At 39.2% G+C, this 12,525-nt stretch overlaps 1 protein-coding gene across 2 annotated transcripts in view; it reads left to right on the top strand.

Moving 5' to 3' along the window:
• Positions 1–10,495: 10,495 nt before the first annotated feature.
• PIAS1 (protein inhibitor of activated STAT 1) overlaps positions 10,496–12,525 on the top strand; it is a 1,566,363-nt gene continuing 1,564,333 nt past the window's right edge. For both annotated transcript variants that reach the window (XM_044077888.1, XM_044077889.1), the window contains exon 1: positions 10,496–10,557. In XM_044077888.1, the coding sequence (XP_043933823.1) occupies positions 10,534–10,557 (24 nt within the window). In that variant the 5' untranslated portion in view covers positions 10,496–10,533. The remainder of the gene's footprint in view (positions 10,558–12,525) is intronic.

The raw sequence follows: 12,525 nt of genomic DNA on the forward strand, positions 1-12,525 counted from the left end.
AATAAAACAAAATATATGCTCAAATGGATATGACAAGAAACAACTGTATGAAGGTTCAACCTGCCAAACAGTGTATGCATGTAACACAAAAGCTGAAACTAGAATTTTTACAAAAAGGTGTTATACATAAAAAGTGGGAATAATATTTTTTTAATACAATGATGCTTTCTTTAATGTCTTTAAATGTAAATGGCCTCACAGATAAATACAAAGAATAAAGAGCAGTGAACTATAGTAAACATTTACAGTGCAAATAGCTATGTTACAGGAGACACACGTAGAAAGAACTGAGCATGTGAATTTGATAAAGAAAAGTTTTCAGGATGAAAATGGGTGGGGTCCTCTCAGATAATTTCTGCTTGAGCAGAGGAACCAGGCAGGGGTGTCCTCTTTCCCTTTTATTATTTGTATTATATTTAGAACCATTGGCAAAGAAAATAAGGGACTCAAAAATTCAAGGATATAATTGGTATGGAAGTCAAGAAAACATGGCTTTATTTGCAGATGATATTATTTTATACCTGACAAAACCAGAAAAAGACATATAGTGTTGTGGAACATTTCGAGACAGTTTCAGATCTTTTCAGGATACAAAATTAATGAAGCTAACACAAAGGCAATAGTGGTAAATTACGTACCCACTGGTTCTGGAATATCCATATGGGGACATAATAAAATGAAGTATTTAGGCGCATGGATTAAAAATGATTCTATTGTGGCAGCTAATGACACATGGGAAAAGACTTAACAAAAGATAATACAAAAAACTGAGAAAATGGAAGCTTTGTTATATGGATATGGCTAGTAAGATACAAGCAGCTAAAAGGTTTTTAGTCCCTTTAGTTTTATACACAGATCAGGCATATTTTTATCAGCCAGAGGAGAAGTTGTGGGTAGCAATTAATAAAGAGCTGAAAGACTTTATCTGGGAGGGGAAGATGACATGAGTCTATTGGGATAAGCTGATTCTTCCTGTAGAACAGGGCAGATTGGTATGACCCAATTGGAAGGGGTATTTCAGAGCTACACAATTAAGGCTCCTATACATAGCATAAGAAAAAAACTATAATTCAAAGTAGAAAGGGATGATGATGAAACGGGGGGAAGCTCAAGAAAACAAGGACAGACTGGGATTTTGGATACAGGCCTTTAAGGAGAATAACAATAATCATACAGAATATTATATCTATAAAGTAGCAGAATATATTCTAAGAAGTAAACCAAGACAGGGATGGAGAAAAGAGATTCTGCTGATGGGTATGAGACATTAGTAAGAGGCGGCTGGATTTATTGGAGAAAACTGGCAAAGGAACCAAGGTATTGGGAGCAAATAACTAGAGAGGGAAAGATGATAGAATGGAAAGACTTATTTATTTGGACTGCAGGTATGAGATTGTCTTCTTATCAGGGATTGATATCAGAGTATAGGCAACGAGAAAGAAATAAGGAGTTTCTAAATGAAAGACCAGCACTGGTAGAGTTTTTAATTGAATCTAGAACAGAAGCTGCCATTAAAAAAGGAATAATTAGTAGACCATATAAAACACTGCATGATAAATATAAGAATGAATCAGATAAGGTTAGAAAGGATTGGGAAGAGAGATTGGATAAACAATTCACAAAGAAACAATGGGAGGATATATATATATATATATATATATATATATATATATATATATATATATATCTCCCAAATATGCAACAAAATCTAGAAGATTTAGGATTTTTGCCTGGAAATGTTTACATAGATATTTGTATGGGTCTATATTAGAAGCCAGAAGATCCATTTGAGCGAATCAGAAAAGAGTGACACATATTACGCGAACTACGGAAACGGCGAACATCCAAAACCGCGAAATATGAAATGTTGAATTGTCATGGTTGGCCTGTCTGCGATATAGCTCCGTAAGGTAAGTATGCGATAGTTATGGACCTTAGGGTTAGGGTACGGGTTAAGGTAAGTGCATAGATAGCAATGTATGTAAAGTTTAGTGTAGTAGGGTTTGGTTAGTGTATATATGTGGTTTATTTATTATGTTTGAGTAGGTAGTATGTAGCGCACGGTGGGGTTGGCCGACTATGACAATTCGAGATTTTAAATTTTGCTGTTTAGGGGGTTCAGCGTATTTGCGGTTCGGGCTATATGTGTCGCTGTTGTTGTATTCACTCAAACAGGTTTTCGGTTTTATAATATAGACCTTATTTGTATACTCCAAGTAGACTCCAGAGAATTTTTCCTCAGACAGACAGCAAATGTTGAAGGTGTGAAGGGGAAGAAAGAGGTTATTGGGAATATATTTTCTGGGAGTGCGGTGATTTGGCGGACTCTATGGATTCCCTGTGGGATGCACTGTCAGAGATGCTGAGTGGGCAGATTATTCTGATGAGGGAGATGATTTTTCTGAGCTATGATACAGAATCGGAATTGCCTAGACATGGTAAGGCCTTGATGTGTCTAATAATGGTGGCTACCAAAAAAGCAATTACCAGAAAATGGAAATGAAAATCTAAACCAATTATCCTGGAAGTGAATATAGTAACAGAGCTAAAACAGCCGGAACTGAGATCTTTAGAAAAGGGTAGGAGTAAACTACACAGGAAAAAAATGGGAATTGTAGGAATAATACATACAAGGGAAAATGAGGTTTAAAAGGTGGCAGGACTTAAATTATCTATGTAATGTTTGAGTGAGAAGGGTTGGGTAGATTATAACTGATGCACAATGTTTGCAACTAGGAGTGTATCAGTATGGTTTGTTATCTAAAATGCTTGCAACTAGAATTGTGTTGGTGTGATTTGTTTTCATGTATATAAATGTATGATTGCCTATGTAGTAAGTGATGGTTTAATAAAGATGTGTATTGTTTAAAAGAAAGGGAGGAGTTGAATAATTTATGTAATATTGCTTAGGTTATATGATATATAGCAATATATGTGAAGCATAATGTTTAAGTTAATATTGTTTTATTACTTTTATATGAATGCAAATTTGCCTGTGTCACAAGTAACAATTCAATAAAGGTGTCTGAAAAAAGAACACCTGTAACAGGACTGTAGTATTTGTTGTGGGTTCAACCCCCAAGATTTAGCTGACAGGAAAAAATAAGCTGATTTGATTTTGAAGGAATTACTGCCATCTCCCTTTTTGGAAGCCATTGCTGAGGATCAATCTCCCAAACTTAAATCTGAAGACCTGTCAAAAAGGTCTAAGTACTTGGATTCTCCAGCCTCTACTTCTTCTGAACCAAGGAGAAAGAAAGAAAGACTGGATCCAAAGGTATGTCCGATCCAACCATCACTGGATCTGACCACACATATTTTGTATCGTACATCCTCAGATCCAACCAAACATATATCGGATCCTCATCTTCAGATCTGAAGCCTTTACCAAAAACTATATATTCACCAAGTCTGGATCAAGTTCCTTCCAGGGTGCCTTCGCCGTTTTTAGAGAGGCACTCAAAATCTCCATCTCTGGTATCCTCTCGTTCCACCAGGAGTCTCATGGAAGTGGATGTGAGAGGATGATGAGATTTTTCAAGAAGCAAATTCAGAAGAGGGTTCAGGGTCAGGAAGTCTGTCTATCTACCACTCAACCGATAACAGCTCCTTCTCTAATTCAACCTGTGGTTTTAGATCCTAGCCTTCTGGGTCCATCAGGTTTGGATCCAAAGAGAACACCATCTATGGATCTGACTATTGCTCTGAGTGCACTGACTCAGATATTCTCAGAGCCCGATGACATTAGGAGCCAAAGCTTCCCTGTTGGATCTGAGAGGATGGGTTCAACTTTGAAGTTTTCAGAGCCATCTCTTCCTGTCGGAGCTTCAGCACTGGACAGCTCAGCTTCGGCTTCCGCCTTGGGTGGATTGCTCTTGGGGTGCAGGGAGGTGATGGGGCAGAAACTCACTTTTTCAGCTCCGTTGGTTTCCTTCTCCCTGGAGAGGTCTGCCTTTGAGGTAGTGAAGAGAGTATTTTCTGCTCTGGTAGGTCAGATGGGTCCTTCCCTCTTGGATCCACCCTCTACTCCCCAGATGACTTTGCACCGTGATCCTCAACATTTTACTCTGCAGGGACAGCCAGCCCAAAGCTTCCAGTCTACCCAGCAGGGTATTTTGATCTCTTTTGATACTTCTCCAGCTACCCCACCAAGGAATTCCCTAGGAAGAGAAAGTGCAAAAGGAGGCACTTGGACTCTCCTCAGGTCTCAGTCACTGAGGATACTCATTTTGATGAAGGGGAGGGGGTCCCCAAAATCACCACCTGATGATGTCTCACTTGTAGACATTCTTGAGATCCTAAAAGAAAAGGGTGGCTGGTCTTCCCCAAACCCTTCTCCTGAGGAATCAATATTTCTGGAAGCATTTGGTACTGGTCTGTCTACCTCCTGGGTTACTCCACTGGCCGATGATCTTATTAATTTGATCTCTAAGCGGGTGTGGAAGGAACCTGATACAATTGAGCCAATCCCCAAGAGACCAGACCAGATTCAGGCTCCACCAGCACACTGCGAATATTGCAGTAAAGGGGTTCCAGTAGATGCTATGGTTGTGGTGGTGGTTACAAAAAAGGAACTTGTTGAACAGAGTTCCTCTGTCCATCCTCCTAACTGGGAGTCAAGGGTGATAAGACAGGTTTGGGAAGCGTGTTTATGCTTCAGCGACATTTGCATTTAGATCGCTGGACTATTTAGCACATTTCACTAGGCTATTAAGAGATTTGATTAACGAGTTATCCAAATATCTTTCTGGAACTGGAACTGCTGAGGCTCAGTCTTCATTAGCCTCTCAGTTGGCTACACTACAGGCTATATCCAATTTGTCCATGAGGCTTATCTTGCATGCTGCAGAAGGTGCCTCAAGGGCTGTGGGTTTGGGCATTTCCATCAGGAGGCATGCCTGGATGCACCTGTGTGATTTTGCGGAGCCCTTCAAGTCATCATTTGTTAATGCTCCCTTTCATGGCACTTCTTTGCTAGGTCCCACAATAAAGGACACACTCTCCAAATGTGAGAAAGATTGAAAGACCCTCTCTGCAGTGGGTGTGCATTTTTCTCAAAGGACCTTTTCCAGAAATCAAAGAGGAGGTCATAAAATGTGGTTCAGAAAGTCTCAGGGTCCTTTCCAGGGCATATGTGGAATTAGTTCCCAGAGAGGAAGAGGTGGGAGCGATAATGGAAGACAACACCCCCCCCCCCCCCGTGGCAGAGGAGGCCCACAAAATTGGGGGTCTAGAGATTCCTTTTCCAACAGACTCTTTCAGCGCTCCTGAATGGTGGCCTGGTTGCCTACCTCTGGAGGCAATCGGGGGTCACTTATCTCTGCACCAGAGAGACTGGCCAAGTATTACAAAAGACAGTTGGGTGCACAGAATTATTTCCACAAGTTATATACTTTCCTTTTCCCTACCTCATCCATTACTCAGGAAAATTCCCGATGTTCCACCCAATCAGAGGAAAGCAGCTGCACTAGAATTTCAAAAGCTGCTAGAAAAAAAAGAGTTATCTAAGAGGTCCCACCAGACCAGAGAGGTTCTAGAACTTACTAAAATTCTTTTTAGTACCTAAGAAAACAGGGAACTGGAGACGAATTTTGGATCTCAGTGTTTTGAACAAGTTGGTTCAACACACGAAGTTCCAGATGGTCACAGCTCAGTCTATTCTGCCCTTTCTGGGCAAAGATGACTGGATGTGCTTGATCGACCTTCAGGATGCATACTCTCAGATAAAGATGAACAGACAATCCAGAAGGCATTTACACTTCTGGCTGGGAGCCAGTCACTATCAGTTCTGAGCACTGCCCTTTAGCCTCTCCACAGCCTCCAGGGTGTTTGCCAAGTGCATTGCAGTGGTTGCAGCTAACTTAAGACTGCATGAATTCCAGGTATTTTCTTATTTAGATGACTGGCTCATTACCACCCTGACCAGGCATCAACTGATAGAAGCTCGGGATCATGTGTTACAGACCTGTTTACATCTGGGAATAACCACAAATTACAACAAATCTTATCTGACCAACCCAGACATTAGAATTTATAGGAACAGTGTTCAACACGGTGTATATGGTAGCTTCTCTTCCTCTATTGAGAGTGAAAAAAATATGGACGTAGGCTGGAAAATAATTTGCAGAATCAGAATTTCAGTCAGATAGATCCTGCAAGCCCTGGGATCAATGTCAGCTGCAATAATTTAAGTCCCCATTAGCAAGATTCCACATCAGAATTCTTCAATGGATGCTACCAACACAATGGTCAATGCTTTCTCAGTCCAAGTCTGCAAAGATAAGAATAACCCAAATATGTAAACATTACCTTTTATGGTGGATGCAGTCAGAACAGCTGCTACAAGGTTGTCCTTTCACCCTCCCTCAGCCCAAGGCCATAGTGACCATGGACACTTCCCAGACTGAGTGTGTGTGTGTGGGGGGTACTTCCTGGGGAAAACAGTCCAAGGCATTTGCTCCCCTGTACAAGCCAAACTGCATATTAATGTTCTGGAGATGACAGTGGTGCTCTTAGCATTGCAGGCATATCAGGGCTCTCTTCCTCTCGGGGTAATTGCAATCCAGACAGACAACATTTCAGTAGTCTGGTACATCAACAAGCAAGGGGGGACCAGATCTTATCCCCTGTGTCAAGAAGCCCTCAGAGTGTGGCAATGGGTGATATCTTCCAACTGCTTTCTAATAGCAATGCGTATTCAGGGGAAGTCCAATGTGATAGCAGACAAACTGAGCAGATCCTGTTTACTACCTCACAAGTGGACTCTCAATAACAAAGTGATGGAAATGATTTTCAGTCGGTGGGGTCAGCCTTTCTCTGATCATTTTGCATCTCCCCTAAAACAACAACTGCAGCAACTTCTTTGCCCCGATCCCCCCACCAGGGAATAAATGAGAGATGCTCTGCTCCATGATTAGCCCTTAGGTCCTCTGTATGCTTATCCTCAAACTCCCCTAATTCTCAAATTCCTTTGGAAAGCAGCCCAATTGAATAGCAAAATCATCCTCATTGCACCCACCTTACTGGCCTCAGCAGATATGGTTCTCCTTCCTTTAGCCTCGTGTACTACACCACCTTGGATTCTGGATCCAATTCCAGACCTTATGTCTCACCCAAAAGGCATAGTTCACCTGGATATCTCAAATCTTAAACTAACAGCATGGTTTCTTCAATCCCATTAATAGCTAGGCAACCAATGCTTTCTTCCCATTTGTTCCATACTTTGATCTTCCCATAAACCTTCCACTATGAAACTCTGCAAGAGTAAATGGAAAATGTTTGTTTATTGGGCAGAACAGAATCAGACAGACCCTTTTTCAGCTCCAATTCATTCTGTTCTAGAATTTGTAGTGAGTTTGTTTAATGAGGGCTGCTAGTTCATCAACTATTATATTTCAACTTGCAGCAAGCTCTAACTTTCATGTGGGATTTCAGTTCCTGTAAACTGTGTAAAGCATTTTTGAAAGGTACTGCTCTGCTAAGACCCCATATCTCCATGGGATTTAAATTTGGTATTGCAAGCCTTAATAAGACTCTCCCTTTGAACCTGCAGATAAATACGATCTTAAATTGTTGACCTGGAAAATTGTCTTTTTAGTAGTAATTACATCTGCTAGAACAATTTCAGAACTTCAAGTATTATCTTCTAAGCCCACATATTTGATTTTGCATAAGGATAGGGTCATGTTACATACTAATGCTTTCTTCCTTCCTAAGGTGGTGTCAGAATCCAACATCAACCAATCCATTAACTTGCTAGCACTTTTCCTACAATATACAAAATAAAGGGAATATATGCTGCACTTACTGGATGTTTATAGACAATTATGTTTCTACTTAGACAGAACAAAAGAGATTAGAAAGACGAATTGGTTATTTGTTTCCTTTGCTCATTATAAATTGGGCAAATCGGTTACAAAGGTAACCCTAGCTAGATGACTGACAAACTGAATCTCCCCTTACCAAAACCATTAAAGGCTCATTCAACCAGATCTATGGCAACTTCTGCTGTATTCCAGTCTAGAGCTTCTATGGATGACAGATGTGTAGCTGCAACTTGGTCAAATCCTCATATGTTTATCAGTCTATACAAACTAGATTTGGTCTCAAGGGGAAAAGCAGCCTTTGGCTCATCCGCACTCAGGAATATTCTTCCTTGGGGTCCACACAGGAATTTAGGTAGCTGGAGATTCTGTCCCATTAGTTGAGGAGAGCATGAAAATGGACAATATCAGATAAAGAAGTTATGTACTTACCATTCCATTCCATCTGTGTTGTCTAATTTCATTCTTCCTCAAGTCCCCACCCACCATCCCCCTACATTTTTCTTAATTAACTTCTGGAGGAATGCACTACTTCAGGACACCTGTGTCCTTTGTACTGAACTCAAGTTATGGTACTTCTTTAAAGGCTTCCTGTCAAGCTGCAAACAAGATCTGAAGGATGTTAGGGGTTGTGCATTATGGGTAGGGAAGGAGCTCGACTTTTTGTTGGTGGTAACAAGCTAGTAAAATGTCCTAGTAGGTTTCAAAGATCAGATCCAATCTCATTAATTGAAGAAGAATGAAAATGGACAACAGAGATGGAACATTATGGCAAATACATAACTTTATTCACTGTAGGTAGGGGTCCCTTATATATTAACGATTACTTAACATGTATTTACACTGGTATTGCATAATACAGTTCATGTTATCTTAGTAATTCCACTATGATTAGCAATATTGCCCCTCTGTAAGCCACATGAACAAGTTTGTTAACTAAGTAAATTTCTGTCTAATGTTAGTATTACATATGTTTATCATATCCCTCAAACTGTTGGTGCAAGAAATCTGGACAAAGCCTAAAATAACGGGGGACAAAGGCCCCACAATAGAAATATATTTAAATATTACTCTTATAAACTCAGAAAGCTGCTTTAATAATGCAGGCTTTGCGTTAGCATGCATTTTTCTGAAGGACACGAATGATATCTGAAATTCAAATGTATGCTATTATTTAGTGACTTCAGTCCTCAGTGATTTCCCAGAATACCACAAAGTTTATGAGGAACAAACCAAAAATAAAAGGTAATAAAATCTGGACATTCTGTAAAATTCTGGACAGTTGAGAGGTATTGTTTACCCATTCAACTTCTGAGTTTGCTAGGTTACACTATTCACACTCTTCTGTAAACTTAAATGACCAAGAGGCATGTTTTTCTAAAAAAGTAATATTCTCAGATATTTTGGCTTTACCGTGAAGAAAGCTCCAAATTCCCAGAATACCATACCTAATAATAATAATGATAATAACAGCGACGGGCAACAGCACTATGAATAGCTTTCGGTCGGTTCACTCTGTAACAAGGGCGGGAATATACGAAAATGAAATAGGGTTGCCACCTTTTCAAATGTCCAAAGTGGGACATTTTTGGTACAAACGTCAGATTTTGCAGACCGAAACGTACCCATGGCCAGTACAAAGGACAGAACTTCACTTTTTTGCCTAAATAAAAGCTTATTCTTGTAGCATTTTTAGTTGCTTATTCCGTTTCTTATACCATTTAGGTGTTTCAGATACAGAATAACTGTTTTATGCAACTATTACATAAAATATAGGAAATAATTTTGTCCTAAAATCATCTCAGGACATTTGCCAATTTTACATTTTTTTTTGCACGACACAACTGCCCAAAGAGGGTCTGTCCCTCGCAAAGTGGGACAAGTGGTAGCCCTAAAATGAAAATAATTGATATTGAAGATTCCAAAGCAGGGACTCTTCAGATACTGTTTTACTCACTTAGAAAGTTGCTAGAATTAAAAGGCTTACTATCATTTGTTTTGAATGTCCTTCATCGATTTTTATCTCATGTTGCTTTGTTTTTCTTAAAACAAGTGATTTGTTCAGATGAATTACAGTAAATAAATTGAAAATAATCCGTTTAGATGCAGGTATCTTATTTCAGAAAACGCATGCTAACTCATCTCCAATTCATTTTCTTTCGGCTTTCTAACAGAGTAATGCCAACAATTAAGAAGAGTGATCTACTATTTTGGCCATTGTCCTGGAGTCTACGATATCAATATAGGTATGTTTTCTGTACGAGTATGAATAACATTCCTGACTTTATTTGATGACTATAGTATGCGCCGACATGCCACAAGAATCACAGTTTCATGAAGGCAGGAAACGCTTTCATGCAAAATGACTAGACAGTTCGAAAGAATGCATTTATATATAGCACAGTACGACGGGGCACCCATCTGAACACAAAATAACCGTTTCAAGCACAATTACCTCTGCTTTGAATCGTGTTCGATGCATGATAAGACACAAGAGTTCAAAGTATACCAAGAAAAATGAATGCCAAATGCTTACAGCAAAGTGCACAGTACGTAGAGGAAATAGTCACTATTTAATCTGATTTCCACAGACATATTACGATCCACGACCGTAAATAACCCTCTGAAAACAAAAGCACCGATTTTAACCCCGCCCACCCTCAGTCGACGTCCCGGGAGTTTTTTTCACGCCTGCGCTTAAAGTGTCAAGATGGCGGATAGTGCGGAACTGAAGGTAAAGCGCAGGCTGAATTCACTTTCATTCTCCTTTGTTTGTTTACATTGTGATTTAAGAAATTGTTGTGTAGCTCATACCGGTCCATAAAGACATAATTCACATATACCTGATACCGGCAGCTATCCATTCTTAACTAAAATTAACGCAAACTTGACAGTTTCTATATTACTGTTGTAGTTGTCTCTTTAAGAAATTAGTGGCGTTAATAACCTAAATAGCGATTAGCAACCGTCACTCACACCGAGTTGTAACTCACACTAAATCATATGGGATAGAAACAGTAATTGCTAACTGCATATGTGTTAATTGAAATAAACAAAGCTTATTTCACTTGCGTGCTGGAAACTGGTATAATGGTGTATTACTTAATAAATAGTGTGCAGTTTTTAGTCAGAGGGAATTCGGTCAGATACTAAATGCTAAACATTTGTGTTGTATTTCAGTGTGAAGTAGTCTGATTTTGCATTGATAGTTGTAGTAAGCAGCATATTACGTTTCGGCTTTTTTAATTTGTTTTGCTGGATGTGGAGACCTTTGCTCATGAAAGTACAAGCTGAATTACTATATCATGATGTGCTTATTGATGGATATATTATTCTGTAAACTGAAGCATCAAGTGACGGAACGAGTTTTTGCGAGAGCAATTGTTCTGCAAATGTTTGCCCTGCACAATTGTGGTTGCTGTATGTTATTTTACTGGCCTGTAAATTTGCACTCCTGGGGGACCGATTTTACAGTTATGGCCATAATGTGTGCAGGATGGCGATGGACATCTTCTGTTTCCTAATGCCTTTTGTTTACAGATGAGCAACTGCATGATCAAGAGAAAGGTTTTGAAAGTTGGGCGCAGTGTTGTATTTGCTGTAAGCTTTTCATTTATTGCTACAGTGCAATATCTCTTTAGCGTTAATTATTTCAGAACCCTTTCCTGGTGCTTGCTACAGATCTCTGTGTCATTCTTCTACAGTTTTCAATAAAGCACTAGTATTGGTTGCTGCATATTCGTGTATGTTTTTAAGTGATTTGGCTTTCATTAAATTCAGCGGTTATTTTTGTTTGCACATACTAAAAGCATATCTAATATATTTGAATTATTTTGTTCGCGTGCATAATTTAATAAGCTGTTGCTCAGGCTTGTTTCATAGTTGTCATTGTTGGCATGCGCAACTGTACTGTGATGGACAGTTGTCTGATGTTTGGTTTTAAGAATACCGTTTGTTGCCGAAAGTAAACTCCGGCGCCTGTGGCAGGTGTCTGCATTGAAAGCACATTTGAAAAAAAATGAAAGTATTTTCTGAAGATCACTTATTTATTATTCTGTGGTTGACTCTTAACAAGTTTTTACGATTAGCACTTAACACTTGGGGAGGCATGTTTAATTTCTGCTAGTATTTCGTATTGTGGTAGAGGGGAGCGATGCGTCTGTTGCAACTTTTTTTTACAAGATGTCAGAAATCTTAAAATATGTTGCGTTTCGTTTTCCGAAAGTCTGAAATTGACAGGTGATTTTCATTTGAATATCAGTACTTTATGGTTGCTTTTTTTTGTTGATAAAGCAGATATTCGTGTCTTGTGGAAAAAAACTAATTTTAATATGATAGTTTTGTTATTATTACTTTCTGGTGACTGCGTCTGAGTGATCAACCCACCATATTCATTTAACAAAGAGATAAGTGTAGTATGAGTTTGAATGAGAAATGAGGAGGAGTGTTTAGAATGTTATGGCCCTTTTGCACCATTGCAGAATGGATGTAAGCCCCCATTTACCACCATGTGGGAAGCCCTCCCCCTTAAATCACTGTAATTTTGAGATTGTACCTGTCAAATATTGCACAGAAAACAACTTATTTTATGTTTGAGGTTTCATAAATTTGGGGTTAGAATATGTAATTGAGTGGTGGGATTGCCACCCCTTCCCTGTTTAAAGAAAAAAAAAACTTTTGTTAAAAACTTTTAGGTATGTGG

The sequence above is a fragment of the Protopterus annectens genome, chromosome 7.part0 (assembly GCF_019279795.1).
Source record: "Protopterus annectens isolate FY-2018-M chromosome 7.part0, PAN1.0, whole genome shotgun sequence".
Taxonomy (NCBI): Eukaryota; Metazoa; Chordata; order Ceratodontiformes; family Protopteridae; genus Protopterus; species Protopterus annectens.